Raw genomic sequence first — 22,290 nt, 5'->3', positions numbered from 1 at the left:
AACAGATTTTCAGATGTTATCCTTCAATTTGCTTCAAAGTTTGGCGAAATCTACTTGGAAAAATTCCTGTCATTCAAAGCTGATTTTTTTTTTTTAATCAATCACATTGCTTTATCATATTTCCACGACTCGCAGGACAAGTAGCTATTTGTTTACTCTCACTGCATATATCAAGCTATTTCTGAATTCTATTTAGGATTTTAAATCATCTGAAATGTACTGGTTTTTCTGTCTCTAACATATCTCCAAGCGAGGTACCGGGAATTATAAAATATGTTTTTGCGATGTTAAGTGTGCCTCCCATCACTCATCAGCTGTCCACATAACAGTGTGTTAGAAACAGAAGCATTGGGCGGCTTCCAGAAATCTGCTGTAAACGTACAGACGATAATACAATCCCCACAACACATGCACACACATCTTTGGGCGCCAGGCTACATTTTGGCCACAGGAAAAATATACTGACGCTGAATGAATCATACCAAACCTCTTGGCTTCATGCTGGAGTTGAATTACAAACGAACAATGCCCTCTCTGGCTTGTAATTTTTAATCATAAATCCAGTTTTACATTTCTCAGCATGGCCATGGTGCCTTTTATTTTCTGGAATTTATGCAGTCAAAGTCCTACAATGTCGTTATGAATGTGACAGACTGAAGTACCATATGCAAAATGTAGCACAGGCACAACACACCAGCAATACACTCCTAAAAGTAACTACTGCTCATCGGAGGTTTATCTGTAAGGCACTAGGGAAAAAGCATCAAGATCCAGAAAATGTCAGCTTCGCAGATTTCAACCCTTGAGTTATTGGAAATAGCAGGGGTGTAATCATCTGTGATTTAACCACGCACCCTTGATGGTAAGCACTTCTTTTGCTGTCTACACAGTCTTAATCAGACACTGTAGTCCATTATGAAGAGTGACACTAAAACAGAGAACTGAAGATTGCACTTTATAAATAGTAAGATGGCAGTTTTATTAGCATAGTTATTTCAGATGAATAAAATCACCCTCCGTGGAAAACATTTAATGTACTGAATCAATTACACTTTAAAGAACTTTCAATAGATGCCTCAAGTCTTCTCTTACTTTGAGGACACTCAGAAAAAACCAATGTAATCATTATGCTAGCATAACGTGAAACTGTTCATCTCTTATAACTAATAGTAGAGAAGGGTAAGTGTGTTGCACTTTGAAACCTCTTAATCAAAATTAAAGTTTGTTCCTATGTAGTCTGTGATTAAAAAAGATTAATGTGATTAAAATAATATGAAGCAAATAATTAAAAAATATATAAAATCAGTGTGAAAAGAAAGAGAAACAAATTTGACAGTGAGGCAGTAAACCAAAAAAAGGAGCAGAAATATAAAGGTGAAAGAGAGAGAGAGAGCAACTTCTTTGCATCCTGTTAAGTTCTGAAGTGTGTTTATGATGGTTAAAAAGTATCCAAAGTTTGAAAATCTTTTTCGAACCTAACGAGTTTGAATAATATAGGTTTCCATTACCAGATGGTCAAGAATACTTACTCGGGAAATCTGTAATTTTGTTAGGTAGGGATCATGATTACTCCCAAGGGTGTAGCTTCAATTGGTGCAACACTAGGGGGTCATTTACTTCCTTTTTCTATGGCCCATGACATATTAGCTACGCTACTGATTACTGCATCTGCTTTTTGTGGTTATTCCCCATTTTCAGCAGGCTTCGCTCCCTGGTGTTTCACCGACTGCTAGCTAAGGGATAAGGTATGGTGCTGGGGACATGGAGGTCATAAGGTTTTTAGGGGTATATTCACAAGAATGTGTGCTAAACATCACCAAAAAATGCTAACGCAACTTTACACATCGCAGCCTATTGCGGGAAAATAACCCTGTGTCAACGTGGAATTCACAACAAGGCGCTACCATGGGATGCCAAAACCGCAGACAATGTCCGCGATACAACCACCTTCACGGAGATAAAAACACAAACCACAACACAAAAAACGTGCGATGAGCCCATTCGCGATGAGGAAAGCAGGGATAAGCCCCGCCAGGCCCGCGACACACACAGCAGGCAGGAATAAGCTCAACAAAAGCCTGAAAAAGAAAGACAAACCAAACAGAAAACAACAACCAAGCACAATGGATGCAACCCGAGCCAGCAGACAACCCCACAAACCCCATTGGCAACAAAACATTGTACATGGCAGCCCATCTTGGACAAGGTGAATGCAGCCTGAGAGCCGAGGAGGATAATGGAAGAAAACCAGAGCATCCGGAATTATGCAAAAGGCACAAACAAGCAGAAACCCGCCAACAACAAGAAGGCAGGAGATGGTGGCAGGACTCGGGGACCGGAAACTGCCCAAACAACAGACACAACAACAATAGGGAGAGGAACCAGCAGGGACTGGGGGATGGGGGGAGATGGGCACAAAGGCACACATGTACAATTAAGCACAGCACAACTACAGACAAACCATGCCCAAGAGTAACCATACCAACCAGGAGCACAAGCCACACAACCCAGTAATATCACACCACTGAACAAGCACAGAAGTAAAAACGACACTGCCTGAAAGGGAGAAGGGTGAGCCAAATCAGAGCTGAAGGGACATCTCACACACAAAGCAGCACACACACATAGGAAGCAGAGCACCCCAATATCGAACACAATTTGGTACAAACACCAACATTTGCACAACCGAACACAGGACACAAGTGCACCCGCCTGTGGCTGGTAAATGTCCATACGCATCTGGCTAATCACGAAACAGGGACATGATAATGCACAAGTACAAACCCACAGTCCTGATGGGGTAGCAATGCACGTATGGCAGGGAGCCAGAGAGTCCGTGACACACACATTGGCATACAAATCAAGACACATGTCTGAATAAGGAACGTAGGAAAGCGCCCATGTCCACCTCGGGGGAGTCCATCACCAACACAAGTCAGTGCCAACCCGCGTTGGTTGTTCGTGCCTGGATCATGAGTCCAGGCCAATGCAGCCATGTCCACTGTCGTCTTAAGACATGTGACCAGATTCCCAACATGCAACCAGGCGTCGGTGCACGTGCAATGGGTCACATCCAGTTGTGGCTGTTGGTACCATGTCACTCATCCATGAACGCGAGTGCAGCTGCGTAGGCCAACATCTCCAATAAGCGATCGTCATCCACCACATATGACATGTCGTTGACGTAATCCATCAGCTGACTCGGACAGATGTGCTGACTCCAACCACTGGGCCCAATGTGCACCAAAGCCCAATCGGGTAGTGGCTCAATGTGCTCACTGCACACAATGACTCGTGCGATCTCCCATGTCCAGTTTCCAGCCTGCATGCCAAACATCCATGCATGCCATAAACGGGCATCACGGTGACACTCCTGTACGTGGGCCAACAGGGGGTGAACACACACGTCGTAATCCAGGTCAGCTACCGTTATTTTGGAGAGGCAGACATCCATGGACCACTCGATATGCATGAGCGACAACGCAACACAGGCTGGACGCAGGTGACGTCCGCAAGGCGGAAGCTGAACCGGTAACTGATCCGCAGTGCCCCCAGTACATGCTGCAGACATACAAGGTACAGGTCTACATGACTGGAGTCGAGCATGTGTCCGGGATGGTCTGCCATTGCGTCAGTGTCTCTGCTTGAAGCGGCACTGGCTTGCCCTGTGCCAGTCCTGTGGATAAAATGGCACAGCTCGGTGCAATGAGCAGTGTCTGTGTGCAACGGGTGCAGGCTTGGGGTGGGAGCACGTCTGAAGGCCATTTCACGCACACTAACTATGACCAAGTAATTCTGCGTGTGGGATGTGTACACGTTGGTCTCACGTTGGGCAGTGCGTAGTGTGGGAGTCACAAGCAAATGCTATCGTATCTGTCAGGGGGTGCTGGCCACATGCCAGTTCCTGCTCTGAGCTGCAGATGTGCTACCGCCTGATAGTTCAGACAAAGGACCTTTCATCCCTACAGTAACTTCACCATCTGCATGCATACAGGTGATGGACAGAGGCCTGTCGTGGGTGTGGTGGGATGTCTGCGACCCTGGGAATCATGGATGATATGCCCAGCACGAGGCACATAAGCATCCTCACTGTGTGTTACATTGCCACACAGCTGCTCCTCCCTCCTATGAACCCCGACACTTGTGTGCTCTGCGCGGTTGTATCATGTTCACTCCTATGGCAAGCCATGTCTTCCAGGGAAGACATGGCTTGGCAGTTCGGGCTGGACTGTTCCCATGAGGCACAGGGTCAGACTGATTTGCATATGGCCATGTCTGAACTGGGGTGGCAGAGTGGGCTAAAGAACGGTGATGGATTAAACCCAGATCGGTTGACTCGGGGTGAGTGCTTGCAATGTTCAACACTCCGTCCATCATTTCCTTTGGTTTTCACTCCTATGGCACACCATTGTAATGCCTGTCCACGCATGTCCAGCGGCATGCCAACAACATTGTGATGCTGGCCTTTGAAGGTGTGCAGCCACGTGAGTGTAGGCCAATGGTCCAGACAGGGCATACTCAGGTGTACAGCCCATGGCTGGCTGTGATCGCGCTGCGAATGAGGCCAGGCAACTGACTTTTGCATCCACAGGACTGATACACATAACACTTGGCATGCATGTGCCAAGACCCCGAGCGATCTTGCGCTCCTACATGTCCCCGTACATGCGGGCCCGCTCTCCTGGTGCATGCCACATTGCAACATCGACTACTGTTGCCCTGTTGGTGACAACACCCCAACACAGAGACACACTTACCTCACTTCCTGCCCAAGGCCAGGTCCGAGCCACGCCCTGCTCCCCCTGCCAAATCAGCACACCCATGCGCTGTGTGTGCTGCCAGACCAGCACACACCGCTCGTGCATGCAGGGGGGTGCATGCGGGCCTACATGTCCGGGGTCATTGCCAACGCTGAGGTGACATGGTAACGTCCGCTGAAGACAGCACACTGTGATGTTGCAGGGCCCATGCCCTTCATGCTGACACAATGACCACACGGACACACTTGCTCAGATGGTGTGAATGGCTATGGGCAAGTGTGCATGGCCACGTTTATTAGCAGGCCCACATACCGAGTGACACCTGTGTTGGATGTGTGTGACAAGGAAATCGACAACAGTGTACATCATGAAGGACACAACCATTCAACCATAAAGGCCCCATGACTTGTGCTGCACAGAGTTAGTGGCCCCGGATGCACAGTGCCCTGCACGGGCCTAATGCCACGGGGCGCTGACTTGCGGTGAACAGGGTTGATGACACTAGGTCAGTTGTTGATAGTGTTCGATCACCTCCGTGACTCTGATGCGGCATTTGTCCAGACTGAGCTGTATCTTCCTCTTACTGCTCTCCGTGCGTTCCACGGTGTGGACTCTGCCATTCATGATTCGCGACTCTGTGCTGGATATGGGACCTACTGGTCCGCAGGGTAGGCCTGAGCCCTCATCCATGTGTCACCGGCTTGCGTTGAACAGGGTTAGTGGCACCACGTGTCGCCGTCATGCGTTGAACAGGGTTAGTGGCACCACGTGTCACTGGCTTGCGTTGAACAGGGTTGGCGGCACCACGTGTCGCAGGCTTGCGTTGAACAGGGTTAGTGGCACCACTGGTAGCAGCCCTGCGATATGGAATTATGCATCACTGATCGAAGGGAGTCTGGTGCTGTGGCTGCTGCCACAGACTTGGGGTCACTGCCATTCGGGACTCAGGACACAGTTCCACATGTGGGACCTACTGGGCCGAAGGGGACTCTGGTGGAGTATGCCAATGAGAAAGGAGCAATGTGGGCCAGCATCGGGGGAGCCAGCGATGGTCTGCGGAGGCCGTGGGACTGATGCTTGAAGCTTGCACCGGCACGTAGTGGGCCCTCTTTGACACACACCAGTGTAGGCAGGTGAGTGGTGCCTCATTGGTGCACTGGGGCAGGCATGACGGGTCTGGGGACTAGCGGCCCGGGGTGCAGCAGGTGCACTGGGACGCAGGCCCCGCAGCGCTCGGCGCAGGACTCATGGCAGGCTGAGAGGCCCCGCCCTGGCAGAAGCGTTGTCCAGTCCGAATGAGAACCACAACCACTGCGACGGGCTTTTTGTTCACAACCCTACGCAGGCCTGGCATACGCAGGTCCAACCCACTATGCACGTGCATGCAGCGGCAGACCTAACGTGCAACATTTCTGCATTCTGCCCCACAGCCTGTGGGGACATGGTAGCGTCCACTGGCCACTAAACTCCATGCACCAGCAGTTGAAGTCCACATGGCCATTTCCGTGGTTTGCACTCCATGGTCTGTCCGGCACCTCCACGTCACACCTAGCATTGGGTAGGTTCACATTCCTTAGTCACTTGCCGCTCTCACACATGCCTGCTCCATGCCTCTCCTCACATTCTGCTATTATATGTCTGTGGTGCCATGATGATGCTGGGTTGAGGGCATGGCAAGGCCGTATTCCCAATGGAGTTGTATTGTCATGTCTGGTCGGTTGGCATATTGTGTGTCATGTTGAATGTAGTTGTGCTGCGTGCCCATTGGCAGTGTCATGAGTTGCATGACTGTGGGTCTTCTGGTGTGGCTCTTGGCTGGGCTTCCTTTTATGCTGCAGGTAGTCATCCTGCTTAACACCAGCAAAAGGCAGGTGTTAATTCCCTACTGCTACCTCGGCTTATCGCCTGTTTTTAGTTCGCATCGCAGATCTGGCAGTTCGTTGTGAAAGTGATGTTGTGGTTTTTTCGTGTGTTTTTGCACGGAAAAGCCTACTCTGCATCTCATTAGGGTTAGTTGGTGGTGTCCACCGTGGAGATACATTTTGGGGCAGTTATCGCGGGATACTGGCGATGTCTGCAGTTTGCACCTGCTTGTGAATGGGGTGTTAAATATATCTCCACTTTTGATGCGCTAAGGTGGAGATAAATCAGAGATAAGTCCTTGTGAATATCCCCCTTAGTTTTGGAGTGCCAAAGCTAGATTCCGTAAACTGTGACTTTCTGCCCAGTGCTGCAATTTTTGCTGTATTCTGAATGGCATATATTTGATAATAGATGCACATAATATTCTTCAGAAGTGTTTTTCATGCCATTCAATGGGGCAGTTTCATCAAAACGTTGCATCACTGCAAAGTCTCACGCAAAGTGACACAAAGTGGTGCAGTATTGATGAAGTAAGCCCTTAAATTTATACTAATAGCACTTTGCACTGCTTTGCTTTGCTTTACTTCACTGCAAGGGGGCATCCAACGGGTTGTATAATGACGTTCCAAAGCTAACACCACGGGGACAGATTTACTATGATGTTGCATCAGGTTTGCTTCACGTGTGCAGAGCAGCCCCGACACAAAATCCTTTTTGCATTTACCAAGCCACGCAATGCCACTTTGCATGGCTTTGTGTGATTTAGTACAAACAAGTAATGTAACACACTGAACAGTGCTGCCTTGTGTTACTTTGCGCAGGTAGGCGTTACATGAATGAAGCATGGGCATTTCCATGCATCCACCCTTGCATTTTGATGCAAACCCAGATTTGCAAAGACTTGTAAACCTGGGTTTGTGCCAAAATGGTGAACCTATCTGACAGAGGTGTAATGGGGATAAATATCTCTATTTCTCCTTGTTACTTCCTCTTTCCATGTGTGCTGCCTTCTGAAGCATCTAGAGAAAGAGTAATATACCTCTAACGGTTGTTTTTGTTCGGATCACTGACAAAATATCGAGGAACAAAATATCAAGGTAGCAAAATATCGACGCAAAAATAACGAAGTAAAGAATATGGACATCCTATCTATATTATGGTAAGTACAAGAATATCGAAACAAAATATCGATGTCAAAAATAAAGTTGTAAAAAATACAGTTTTTTTAAATGTTAAAAAATTATGCAAAAGAAAGTAAATATACATATATACAATTTTAAAATAATAACTAATACATTTAGGTGCCAATTCCGATCCTGTAAAACCCGGTTACGATTCGTCGTTCGGAGCGTATTCTCCATACGATTCGTACCCGGGAAATCCACCGTACAATCCTGCAAGTACGATTCGTACAGAAATACCATTTCCGTACGAATCGTACAAAATACCGTACGGCTAAAAAATACCTACGAATCTGATCCTGGACAGCGAGTACACGACGTCCGTACGGAGTCAGGCAGCGTTTTACGGACCAGCAAGTACAATTCGTCCCTACGTCACTCCGCACAGGTATTTTTTTACGGCAGCCAAAAAAAGCCAGAAAACTGACTACGACGCGAAAACGGAGGCCCGGTATGCGACGGACAGCCATGGACCCCATCCTACGTGTCATCCTGGCCCTCTTAGCCTATAACCTGGTGCACCGAACCCGATGCACATGCCGCAGAAGGTGAGAACAACACCCAGGTGCCAAGGGGGGGTGAGGGGCAGGAAACACACCCCCTACCCAAATTACAACCTACAATATTGAGGACATACATTACCTCAAGGGTCTGGTCACACCGGGGGGGGCGGGTCCACCAATCCCTGCGTCACGCAACAACGGAAGTGGACGTGTATGCATACCCCTACGGCAACACTACAATAGTGATACGCACCGTACACACACATACATAGCGTGGGTACGGTCCGTAGCACTATATTAGTGGTGCCGTGGGGGTACACGTGGTACGGACCATACACATGCCCTCAGAGCGTGTGTACGGTCCGTAACACTATTGTAGTGGTGCCGTAGGGGTACGCGTGGCACGGACCGTACACACGCCCTCAGAGCATGTGTATGGTCCGTATCACCATTGTAGTGGTGCCGTAGGGGTACGCGTGGTACGGACCTTACACACGCCCTCAGAGCGTGTGTACGGTCCGTAAATGTAGTGGTGCCATAGGGGTATGCGTATCACCATTGTAGTGGTGCCGTAGGGGTACGCGTGGTACGGACCGTATGCATGCCCCCAGAGCGTGTGTATGGTCCGTAACACCATTGTAGTGGTGCCGTAATGGTACGGGTGGTACGGACCATACACACGCCCTCACAGCGTGTGTACGGTTCGTATCACCATTGTAGTGGTGACGTAGGGGTACGCGTGGTACGGACTGTACACACGCCCTCAGAGCATGTGTACAGTCCGTAACACCATTGTAGTGGTGCCGTAGAGGGGTACGCATGGTATGGACCGTACACACACCCTCAGAGCATGTGTACGGTCCGTATCACTATAGTAGTGGTGCCGTAGGGGTACGCATGGTACGGCCCGTACACACGCCCTCAGAGCGTGTGTTTGGTCCGTACCACCATTGAAGTGGTGCCGTAGGGGTACGCATGGAACAGACCATACACATGCTCTCAGGGCGTGTGTACGGGCCATACCACGTGTACTCCTACGGCACCACTGCTATAGTGATATGGACCGCACCCACACACACATAGCATGGGTACGGCCCGTATCACCATTGTATATGGGCCGTAGGGGTACGCGTGGTACGGACCGTACACACCCCATGAATGCGGGGGTACGGTCCGTATCACACGTACCCCTACGGCACCAGTACATTTGGGATACAAGGCGTACACAAGCCACGAATGTTGGCCTATGGCCTGGTGCAGCATATTACCTCTATATTGGTGTGTGTGTGTAGGCTAGGGGTGGGCGGAATTTGCGGAATTAACCTTCGCAAATTATCGCGAGAATGTTTAAAATTATCGCAAACAAGCAGAAATATCGCGAAGATGCGGAAGTTTTTTTCCGGCATGTTCGCGAGATTTTCTGCATGGTTGCGGGTCGCCAACTTACCCATGTGGTTGCTTGCGGGCGCGGCCATCTTGATTTGAGTTGTTCTCGCGGTGCATGATCGCGAGAAGAAAGACGTGATCGCGCGACGCATGACGTCACTGCGGGCGCGAACTGTCGCGAGACAGCGCAAATGGCTAAAAACAATACAACATCTCATGGAGAACGCGACCGGATCAAGAAAACTTGTCGGCGAACGCAGGGATTCAGGTAAGGCGATCGCGCGCGCGCGAGAATGTATTATTTTACAGCGCGAGCAAGAAACAAATTATCGCCAAGCTGCGGAAACCGGAATTTTTGACATTTTCGCGCTCTCCGCGGAACGCAAAAATGTCAAATTATCGCAATTTCCGCGAACGGAACGAAATTTTTGCCCAGGCCTAGTGTAGGCCCAGGGCAGCAGTGTACTGCACCAAGGGGGTGGGTGGGTGGGTGGCTGCATAGGATTCCCAGCAGTGCACAGACATGTGAGGGGTGGGTGCAGAGGACTCCCAGCAGTGGACAGAGACATGGGGGTGGGTGCAGAGGACTCCCAGCAGTGGACAGAGACATGGGGGTGGGTGCAGAGGACTCCCAGCAGTGGACAGAGACATGGGGGTGGGTGCACAGCACTCCCAGCAGTGGACAGAGACATGGGGGTGGGTGCACAGGACTCCCAGCAGTGGCCTGCAATATGAGGGGTGGGTGCATATCACACCCAGCAGTGGACAGACATGTGAGGGGTGGGTGCAGAGGATTCCCAGCAGTGGACAGAGACATGGGGGTGGGTGCAGAGGACTCCCAGCAGTGGACAGAGACAAGGGGGTGGGTGCACAGGACTCCCAGCAGTGGACAGAGACATGGGGGTGGGTGCACAGGACTCCTAGCAGTGGACAGAGACATGGGGGTGTGTGCACAGGACTCCCAGCAGTGGCCTGCAATATGAGGGGTGGGTGCATATCAGTCCCAGCAGTGGACAGACATGTGAGGGGTGGGTGCAGAGGACTCTCAGCAGTGGACAGAGACATGGGGGTGGGTGCAGAGGACTCCCAGCAGTGGACAGAGACATGGGGTGGGTGCAGATGACTCCCAGCAGTGGACAGAGCCATGGGGGTGGGTGCACAGGACTCCCAGCAGTGGACAGAGACATGGGGTGGGTACACAGGACTCCCAGCAGTGGACAGAGACATGGGGTGGGTGCACAGAACTCCCAGCAGTAGATAAAGACATGGGGGTGGATGCACAGGACTCCTAGCAGTGGCCTGCAATATGAGGGGTGGGTGCATATCACTCCCAGCAGTGGACAGCCATGTGAGGGGTGGGTGCAGAGGGCTCCCAGCAGTGGACAGAGACATGGGGTGGGTGCAGAGGACTCCCAGCAGTGGACAGAGACATGGGGGTGGGTGCAGAGGACTCCCAGCAGTGGACAGAGACATGGGGGTGGGTGCACAGGACTCCCAGCAGTGGCCTGCAATATGAGGGGTGGGCGCATATCACTCCCAGCAGTGGACAGACATGTGAGGGAAGGGTGCAGAGGACTCCCAGCAGTGGACAGAGACATGGGGGTGGGTGTAGAGGACTCCCAGCAGTGGACAGAGACAAGGGGGTGGGTGCACAGGACTCCCAGCAGTGGACAGAGACATGGGGGTGGGTGCACAGGACTCCCAGCAGTGGACAGAGACATGGGGCTGGGTGCACAGGACTCCCAGCAGTGGCCTGCAATATGAGGGGTGGGTGCATATCAGTCCCAGCAGTGGACAGACATGTGAGGGGTGGGTGCAGAGGACTCCCAGCAGTGGGCAGAGACATGGGGGTGGGTGCAGAGGACTCCCAGCAGTGGACAGAGACATGGGGGTGGGTGCAGATGACTCCCAGCAGTGGACAGAGACATGGGGGTGGGTGCACAGGACTCCCAGCAGTGGAGAGAGACATGGGGTGGGTACACAGGACTCCCAGCAGTGGACAGAGACATGGGGTGGGTGCACAGGACTCCCAGCAGTAGATAAAGGCATGGGGTGGATGCACAGGACTCCTAGCAGTGGCCTGCAATATGAGGGGTGGGTGCATATCACTCCCAGCAGTGGACAGCCATGTGAGGGGTGGGTGCAGAGGACTCCCAGCAGTGGACAGAGACATGGGGGTGGGTGCAGAGGACTCCCGGCAGTGGACAGAGACATGGGGGTGGGTGCAGAGGACTCCCAGCTGTGGACAGAGACATGGGGGTGGGTGCAAAGGACTCCCAGCAGTGGACAGGGACATGGGGGTGGGTGCACAGGACTCCCAGCAGTGGCCTGCAATATGAGGGGTGGGTGCATATCAATCCCAGCAGTGGACAGACATGTGAGGGGTGGGTGCATAGGGCTCCTAGCAGTGGCATGCAATATGAGGGGTGGGTGCATATCACTCCCAGCAGTGGACAGACATGTGAGGGGTGGGTGCAGAGGACTCCCAGCAGTGGCCTGCAATATGAGGGGTGGGTGCATATCACTCCCAGCAGTGGACAGACATGTGAGGGTGAAGTACTGGGTTTTTCAGAACCCAGCGGTGCCAGGGAACACACCCTAAGACTTCGAGTCCTTCCTGTTTCAGACTACAGAAACACAGAGTCTTCTTGGTGAAGACAAAGATCTTGTTTATTGGCTGCAGCCAGTAACAGGTATCCTAGAAGTACAAAATGGTGTATATTCCCAGGAGACTGCTCAAACTTACAAAGCCAGCCTTCTCCTTTTATACAAAATATTATGCTTTAGGCAATCATTCCTTATTTTACAGTTGACCATTCACATATTTTCACTACAAAGAAAAAGCAGAGTCATGATGACAAACCCATATTTCAGTTTGTCCAGCCCTCAATCAATTACCCGGCAAGGCTCAGTACTTTCATCAGATATTGACGGACCCTCAATAAAAACCGGCACCTCCCCCTCGTAAAGCAAGTCATAAAGAAAGAAACAGGGACAGGTGTGTGTAAGATTAGGCATGGTTTGTGTGTGATGAAAGGTTTTATGATATGTTGTGCCTTGATACTAATCTCATTCGGCCACTGGGAAAGGGACTGGCCGAACAGGTTTGGCTTCAGGCAGTGGAGTCAGCTTGCCCAGGTCACAGAGGAGTCAGCAAAGGAAAACGTGTCCTTCAGACTCGTTTTTGGCCTTAGTCATTGGCCTATGTGAGGGCAATCACAAAAATGGCTGCCGTTTAAATGGAACCCGAGGGTTCAGGACAAAAACAGTGATTTCAGGGTGATTTCGTCACCCGAATATGAATTCAATGCTTGTGCATAGTATTGTAATCATTCTCGGTCTGCTGATACCAAAATCGTTAAGATACGACGATGTTTATAACACGGGTCCAGGAGTTTTCAGTACCACAGACCCTCCTTTTGCCCTTACATAGGCAATAACCTATACTCACGTTAATCTGAGTCCAGGTCTATATCCATAAAGTCGTTGAGATGTTGCTGTAGCATCATTCTATTACTTAGCTCGTCTTTTGATACAGGTTTCCTTACACACGATGTAGCACAGAGGCCACATATTGCAGGAGCACACTGTACACACAGACAGGACAGGAAAAGAATGGCTAAGATCATCCCAATGACTATCAGAATCTTCCATCCCCAGGCGGATATCAGTTCCCAGAACCACCCCATCAATGACCAATCTCCTTTATCCACGTGAATAGATTCGGAGATCTTATGCAGTTTGGAAATGGCCTGGTAGACTGTCGGAGCGTTATCTGGAATGAAAACACAGCAACTTGATTGGATCACTTTACATACCCCACCTCGGTTTGCAAGTATGACGTCTAATGCGACCCTGTTCTGAAGAGTCATAAGGCGATCCGACTGGAGCTCAGCAGTCAAATTACTAAGGGCACCGGCTGTTTCAACTACCGTGGATTCAACCACCCTTGTCAATTGCCTTATGTTCCTGCTGTTAAGCATAGGACCCCAAAACAGCAGAAAACCCATTACGAAATCCCAAAATTCTTGTCCTGTAGTGTCTTCTTTACTGATGACACCTCTAACTATCCTTGTCTTATGGTAATCTGCTGTGGCCATGTAGGTGGGAGGCAACAGGAACGAAACAAAACATGTGCCTGAGAAGTCAGGGGGCAACCATGTATAGGCTCTATTATGGCAGATGAAATAGGTACCCTTAGCTGCTAAGAACGAAGGGGAAGTCTGAGACGTAAAAACATATGTTTCAGTGCAGATACTTTTCCCTAACTGAGCTCTGGGATTCTTGCCATTACCTTGCAGACATAGGTGACCCTGATGGGGTACAATCCAAATCGGGGAGGATCTCTTTGCTCGCTGGTTCTCACTCAGAGTAACTCCATATCCTGTTATGTTCCATCCAATATATGCTAGTGTCTCATCTCTCGGGATAGTCTCATAGGAAATATCTTCCCTAATCATATCTACTATACCCTTAACTAGAGCACTATTTTTAGGATTATCTTTCGCAGAACGTAGGGGGTTTGCTTCATGAGCATATATGAACACCGTTCTATATGCCCATACAGAACCATTATGGCTAAAAGGCAGGACCAGATAAGGGATACCTTTATCAGTAGTATGAGGCATAAGACCACACACCCAACAGTTAGTTGTGTTCACTACTAATTGGTGTTGGTGTAGAAGCTGAATGAATGAATTATTGACAAATTCTAATCTTCTAGCGGACTCGTGTTCAGGCAGAGGGTGAAAAGAATGCGAGGAAACAGTAGAAGGAGGTATGGGCTGTGTAGTGGGTGCAAATGTCACTTGAAAAGAGAATAAAACATATCCTATTAAAACGTCATTACACTAGCAACATGAAAATACATAATATCAAAAATCGTTTCTTTGTCATCTTTATACACATTCTGGCTTTAAAGTCCATTTGTTTGGCAGGTCTCTCATTCTCGTAAAACTCCATCCTCTCTAATTGCTGCTCGCGGTGGTAGGGTGTTCTATGCTAAGGAATGCTTCTGTCAGTCCAGGGCAACTCCCTTAGACCAACCAGAGCTGTCGACCTAACGTCTTCAGCTTCACTCCAAAGACTTGGGCAACCACGACCCTACAGCTGAACCCGGATGGCGGTTCGAAAAACAAAAATAAGAAAGTTTCTCAGATGAGAGAGCTGCACTTTCAAAAATAGCAAAGAAAAAGAATTTGTATTTGTCCATAGTTCTCGGCCTCAAATTATAACGGCTTTTTCCAGGTACTGTCTGGTTCTGGAACAAGAGTTCAGGCTCTGTAGTGTTCAATCGAATTGACGGTGGCACAGCTTCTTGCAAAATATTGTCACTTTCTCGTTCAGAAATTGTTCCTTTTACACGTGCATCACTAAGTGGCAGAAAACGAGGCACAGTCTCAGTCTCAGAGTCAGCGATCCCCTCCTGGACCCACCGGTCGTACGGTAGAGGCAAAGGGACCCTCTTGCAGTGTATGCTGTGGATCCAGTTCTTTTTTCCTTCCACTCGAACAGCTGATCTTGTTGAGAGAAGGACGAGGTGGGGGCCGGTCCAAGGGGGCTGGTCATTCTTTGTCCGCTGGAAGTTTTTGACCAGCACCCATGATCCAGGATCGATAAGATGTCCTGGAGCTTCAGAGACCTGAGGCAGAGTATCGTGAACCTGTTGGTGTAAAACACGCAATTTGGCCGTCAATTCATACAAATAATCAAGCAGTACAGGGTGTTCAATCTCACTGAATTTTGTCGGCCTTGGCACTCCCCATATGTTGGCCGGGCGGCCGAACACAATTTCATAGGGACTAAGTCCCACTCGCGAATGCACAGTCATTCTTGTTGATAGGAGTGCTAAAGGCAGAGCGTCAGGCCATTTAAGACCAGAGCTCGCTTGTATCTTTGCCAACTTCAGTTTTAGCGTGCCATTATAGCACTCTACTAGTCCAGCTGATTGGGGGTGATTTGCAGCGTGGAATTTTTGCTGGATACCTAGCCCCTCACATACTTTTTTCATCACTCGACCCACAAATTCACTCCCATTATCACTCCAGACCATTCTCGGCATTCCAAACCTAGGGAAGAATTCTTTGGCAAGGGCTTTAGCTGTGGATAAGGCAGTGTTGTCTTTTAAGGGATATGCTTCTACCCATCTTGAAAAGGCACAAACAACAACGAGTACGTATTTCAAATTGTTGCACCTTTCCATGTGGATGAAATCTAGCTGCAAAACCTCGAACGGATATGTTGGAGGCGCAAAATGACCAGCTGGAGTTGGGGTTCCCCTACCAGGATTGTATTTCAGACACACCATGCAATTCTTGACCACATTCTCTGCACATTTAGGAATTCCAGCATTTTGCCATACTGGAGCCAACAACTTACAAATCCCTTTCACACTGATATGGGCCATTCCATGAGCCATTGTCACCACTGCAAGCACATACGCATCGGGTAACAACCATCGCTGATGTTCTGACAAGTCAACCCAACAACCATTTTCATCCAATTTACCTGTACTTTCTTTCCACACATTCAACTCTTTCTCTTAAGCTTCAGCTTGAAGAGACTTCACACTCTCTATCGTGTCTTCACACATTCCAACGTCACCAACCCATCTTGCAGGGCCTGCAACATACATTCGGTCATCACATCTTTTGCTGTTTCTTTTGCGATTTCGTCTGCAAATGCATTGCCACGACCAACATCATCAGTAACCTTCTAGTGTGCACTGCATTTCACAATCGCAACTTGTAACGGCAAGGTCAGTGACTCAAGAAGCTCATTCACCAACTGACCATGCTGAATTTTAGCTCCATGTTAAGTCAGGAACCCACGTTCTTTCCACAATCGTCCAAAACTATGGGCCACACCAAACGCATACTGGCTGTCGGTATATATGGTCACTTTCATTCCTTTCGATAACACACACGCTCTCGTAAGTGCAATCAATTCTGCTGCTTGAGCTGAATTATGTGGTATACGTGCAGCTTCAACAATCGTATGCAAAGTCGTGACAGCATATGCTGCAGTCGTATCACCATTCGGAAGCTTGAAGCATGAACCATCCACCCATAAGGTACCATCACACTTTACAAGAGGAGTATCTTTAAGATCTACTCTCCCTTTCGTTTCTTCTTCTGTCCTGAGAAAACAATCATGCTGTTCAACATCATCTGTCTCTACTGAAATCGGCAATAACGTGGCTGGATTCAACGTATTGCACCTCTTTATGTGCACATGACTCGCTAACAGTGTTAACTCGTAACCTGACAATCGAGCACTAGTTAAGTGCTGTGTCTTGGTCCTGTTTAACAACGTGTCCACTGCATGTGGAACCATCACAATCAACGTATTATTCATCACTAACCCAGCAGACTGTCGAATAGAAACAGCTGCTGCCGCTGTGGCTCTCAAGCAACTCGGCAATGCTTTAGCTACCGGATCCAAAGTCGACGAAAAATACGCGCATGGACGCTGCTTGTCTCCAAAAGACTGTGTCAGCACTGACAATGCACAACCCTCTTTCTCATGGACATACAGTGTAAAGGGCTTACTGTAGTCGGGGGTACCCAACACAGGAGCCGAACACAATGCATTACGCAATTCGGAAAAACTTTTCTGACAATCTTCAGACCACAGAACTGGATTCGGTGTATCTTTACATGTCAATGCTACCAAAGGTTTAGCCAGTAAAGAAAAATTCGGTATCCATTGTCTGCAGTATGATGTAATGCCCAAGAAAGCACGTACTTCTCTCTGTGTCCTTGGCACACTCAATTTTGCAATTGCCTGAATTCTTTCTGGGGTCAGTTTCCTTCCCTCCTTCGATAAGAGATGGCCTAAGTAGGTCACTTCTTGTCGACAATATTGCAGTTTTGAAAGGGACACTTTGTGATGTAAATCAGACAAATGACGTAACAACGACAAGGTGGCTTCTTTACAAATCTCTTCAGTATCTGCAGCGATTAGCAAATCATCGACGTACTGAATAAGCGTAGCGCCATCAGGTAAAACAATTGCATCAAGCTGTGTTTTTAAAGCCTGACTATATATTGATGGACTTTCACAGTAGCCTTGAGGAGCGCGTTTGAAGCGGAAACTTCGGCCTCCTAAACTGAAGCCAAAAATATCCCTGCTCTCTTCGGCAATCGGGATGCTGAAGAAAGCGTTCTTCAAGTCAATCACCGAGAACCAGGTGGCGGAAGCTGGAATCATAGTCAATAGCGCAGTTATATCAGGAACAACTGGAAACTGTGGCACAACTATTTTATTGACCTCTTTAAGATCAATCACGAACCTGTAAACAGGTGGCTGAGAAGGGTCAGTAAGTTTCAAAACAGGCAGAACAGGACTATTACAAACGTTGCCTCTTGTCTCTTCAATTACATCTTTTTCAATCAAATCATAAATGATCGCTAGCAACGCCTTTTCACCTTCACTAGAGATCTTGTATTGGGGAATACGTGGCAATTTAACATTGGCTTTCAATGTCACAACATATGGCGGTATTTCCAAAAGACCCACATCATTAGGACCAGTAGCCCAAAGGATATCAGGAAGAAACGACAATTCGGTCGGAAGTTTATCCTTTGACAAATACATTGGAGAGATCACTTTCCTACCCAGTGTAAGTTGTACTCCTGAAGGAGAACAATATAATGTCGCATACAATCTTTTCAACAAATCCAATTCTAACAAGTTTTCACCACAACCTGTCGTCAGAATAAGGGGTGCTTCCAATTCACAAGGTCCTACAGAAAGGGACATAGGACTAGAAATCGGGTTCCTAACCGGGGCGCCAGAAAAACCTACTGAAACATTCATCTCGCCAGACAAAGGTGCGCCAGGGAGTTTTGAGTGCATAATAGAACTTTTTGTAGCACCAGTATCCAACAGAAAAGGCTCTGACACACCTGAAGTAGTCACCTTAACATAAGGTCCACTCTGATCTACTGGAACTGAAACAACTCCCTCTCTTTGTCTATGGCTGTCCTAGCAATTATTACCTTCCATAATCTCATCTTCTGCATAGTAGTCGTCCGCATAGTACTGAGCCGTCCTACCAGACGCGTTATTTTGCTGGTCAAAACTATTCATTGACTTTTGAGATGGAAAGGAACGCGCGTTCTGGGGGAAACTTCCACGTCCTCTACCTCTATGAGCTTGTTGAACACCTCGACCTCTTGCGCCAGAAGCACCATTCGTACGCTGTAACAAAATAGGACAACTATACTTGAAATGACCCTCTTCTTTACAATATGAACACTGATTGGGACCTACAGGAACACGTGGTTGAGAAAACTCGAACCTTTGCGAGTTCCTCTGAAACTGTTGAGGTTGCTGATAGTTACTCTGACCACCACGTGGCGGATACGCCTGTTGTAAAAGAACCTTCGTCTTTAATTCTTTAGTTTTCTTGTCTGCTCTATCCTTCTCATCTTTGTCCCTATTTTCGTAGTACTGTGCAGTAGCCAATATTTGTGCTGAAGAGGAAATGGCCCAAGAACTCTCTGAATCTTTCAATCTCTTACACAGCTCGGGAAGCAAATTGTGCACAAACTTGTCAACGAACAACCGTTGACCACCTTCTGTACTCATATCTTGACCACTGTGGTCGATAAACGTTTCCTCAAACCTGGTGAAGAAATCAGACACTGTTTCATCTTTCTTCTGCTTACACGCAGACAATTTATCCCAATTCACACGCATCGCAGGCATTAAAGTCTTCATGTAAGTAATGATCTAGCAGGAAGTTCTGCTACCAAAGGCTCAGGCTTGGCACCACCAACTTGTCTATCATTTGCAATACTAATATTAGCCCATGAGTCACCTAACTCTTGCACATGATCTGTATGGCGAATCAATCCCCACAAAGGCTGTGGAACAACATTCCCAAATAACATGTCTATGTCGGCTAAATTCATAATGCATGAGTCTGCAGTCTGTGATAATTCCTTATAATACCCTGCAGGGTTTTTACGGGGGTCAGGCAAAGTCTGCTTAAGGGCTAAAACTTCAGCTCGCTTCCAAGGAACATGTACCCAAACACGCTGAAAATGAGCTGGAACAGCATCAATTTGATTAGCGGCATCAGCCGCAACGGCGTCCTTCCATACCGGAGGGACTTCTCTCATTGGGTACTGTCGCTCTTTCTTTTTAACAGAGGAGTCATGTTCAAACAGTGACTGAGAAGGATCCATATTCCTAAAGGACAACAACGTCGCAACTGCTTTCTCAACATCGGAACCCACAATCGTGCCCTTTTCAAACTCAAACCGTACACGGCACAACTCAGGCGGATTTGTTTCCAAATCATTATCCTCCAATTCCTCACAAAGGAAAGCACACATTTTCTCAAAAACATATCTTTGTTTCAGTGCTTCCCATTGACGGAAGACATCCATAACAGACTCCACATCATATCTTAAAGGGTAAGCAACCCATTTACGCGCCATACGGTCAAACATTTCTCTCTCTCTCGAGAATTAGGCAGTTGACTACGCGACTGCTTACGCTCCGAATCAGGGGTCACACCAGATGACCCAAAGAGAGGAAATATAAGGCTAGCAACAGTATCTGTCATTCTCTGTTGGACAGAAGGAGAAGTTGACGAAAGAACAGGAGGAAAAACAGAGGGAGGCAAGGCAGACGCAGATGCAGACGCAGAGGCAGTATCAGGAAGAACACCAGAAGAGGCAGTCGATGTAGTAGACAAAGTCGTAGGAAGTGCAGATGGAGCAGGTAGCGAAGTCGGCGGCCCTTGAGGGGGCTGCGCCACAGGAGTAGGAGCCAACTGAAGAGGAGCTGGCGGCTGTGGAAGAACCTGAGGCCCAACTAAAGGTTGCGGAGGTGCTGTAGCACTCTGCGCATAAGGGGGTGGCGAACTCAACAAGTGTGACGTTAAAGGATCTTTCTCAAGTTCTTTTGCTGCATCTTGCTGAAGAAGCGGCAAAACTGGATACCATTTATCAATCACCATTTTACGTTGCCTGTGCAATTGCTCACTCATCTGTTCTTCTTCATTATCTTTAAACTGCATAGTAGCTTGCATTATCGAGATACCCTTTTCTCTCTTATTTCTCTTTGCTAATTTAATTTCCTTCTGTTTGGCTTCCTTACGCCATAGGCGGAAAGAGTCAAACATCACCGGCCGGGCTTTCTTCTTAAAAAGTTTAGCCTCCATATTATCCAGAATCTCTGTGTCAAAACTACCATATTGGGGCCATTTTAAAACACCATCTTTCCTGGTGTATCGGATCCATACTTCATTATATGTGAGGGGGCCTATACCATGTTTCACATATAGTTCATAGGTTGGAGTTCCAATCGGAGGAACCGGACACGAGTCCTCCAATCGGGAATCCCTATTACAACCAAGACAAAACAAATTTCCAAGTCTGCTAAGACCAGGCATCTTCGCCCTCCAGTCTAGCTTCAAACTTCAAAGGATTATCGAATACGATAGTCTCGTGAATACACAAATCCCTCGGCTTTGGTACTTGCAAGTTCCAAATCAAAGATCCCAAGGGGATCCCAAACTAAGAACCAAACTAAGGACTGGGAGACGCTCCACTTATACTTAACTGAGGTATCGATGACGTCACCAGAAGACTCGTTTATCGTTTCGCTCTACCAATCATGAAGGGTCCAAAACAGGGCGATAGTCAGGGCAGCAGTCCTTCGTAGCCGTCGGGAAGCGGGGAACCTCACAGCAAAGACTTTCGGACCACGTCGACATACAGGGGTTGATGAAGTGGCGGCCTTCCTCCAGAATTTTCACACGAAGCTCCTCACGAACCTCTGGCTTGGACCGTTACCGCTGAAATCGCCCCACGTTGGGCGCCACCTGAAGTACTGGGTTTTTCAGAACCCAGCAGTGCCAGGGAACACACCCTAAGACTTCGAGTCCTTCCTGTTTCAGACTACAGAAACACAGAGTCTTCTTGGTGAAGTCAAAGATCTTGTTTATTGGCTGCAGCCAGTAACAGGTATCCTAGAAGTACAACACGGTGTATATTCTCAGGAGACTGCTCAAACTTACAAAGCCAGCCTTCTCCTTTTATACAAAATATTATGCTTTAGGCAATCATTCCTTATTTTACAGTTGACCATTCACATATTTTCACTACAAAGAAAAAGCAGAGTCATGATGACAAACCCATATTTCAGTTTGTCCAGCCCTCAATCAATTACCCGGCAAGGCTCAGCACTTTCATCAGATATCGACGGACCCTCAATAAAAACGGGCACCTCCTCCTCGTAAAGCAAGAAACAGGGACAGGTGTGTGTAAGATTAGGCATGGTTTGTGTGTGATGAAAGGTTTTATGATATGTTGTGCCTTGATACTAATCTCATTCGGCCACTGGGAAAGGGACTGGCCGAACAGGTTTGGCTTCAGGCAGTGGAGTCAGCTTGCCCAGGTCACAGAGGAGTCAGCAAAGGAAAACGTGTCCTTCAGACTCATTTTTGGCCTTAGTCATTGGCCTATGTGAGGGCAATCACAAAAATGGCTGCCGTTTAAATGGAACCCGAAGGTTCAGGACAGAAACAGTGATTTCAGGGTGATTTCGTCACCCGAATATGAATACAATGCTTGTGCA

At 48.2% G+C, this 22,290-nt stretch overlaps 1 protein-coding gene across 1 annotated transcript in view; it reads right to left on the bottom strand.

Moving 5' to 3' along the window:
- Positions 1–13,145: 13,145 nt before the first annotated feature.
- Positions 13,146–22,290, bottom strand: part of LOC146822704 (endogenous retrovirus group PABLB member 1 Env polyprotein-like) — a 38,936-nt gene continuing 29,791 nt past the window's right edge. Inside the window, exon 2 of the mRNA XM_085606274.1 lies at positions 13,146–14,543. Coding sequence (XP_085462400.1) covers positions 13,146–14,543 — 1,398 coding nt within the window. The remainder of the gene's footprint in view (positions 14,544–22,290) is intronic.

Source organism: Triturus cristatus, chromosome 5_2, assembly GCF_964204655.1.
Source record: "Triturus cristatus chromosome 5_2, aTriCri1.1, whole genome shotgun sequence".
In the NCBI taxonomy this organism is placed as follows: Eukaryota; Metazoa; Chordata; class Amphibia; order Caudata; family Salamandridae; genus Triturus; species Triturus cristatus.
The sequence above is the reverse complement of the archived record's forward strand: the minus strand, read 5'-3'. Positions and strand labels throughout refer to the sequence as shown.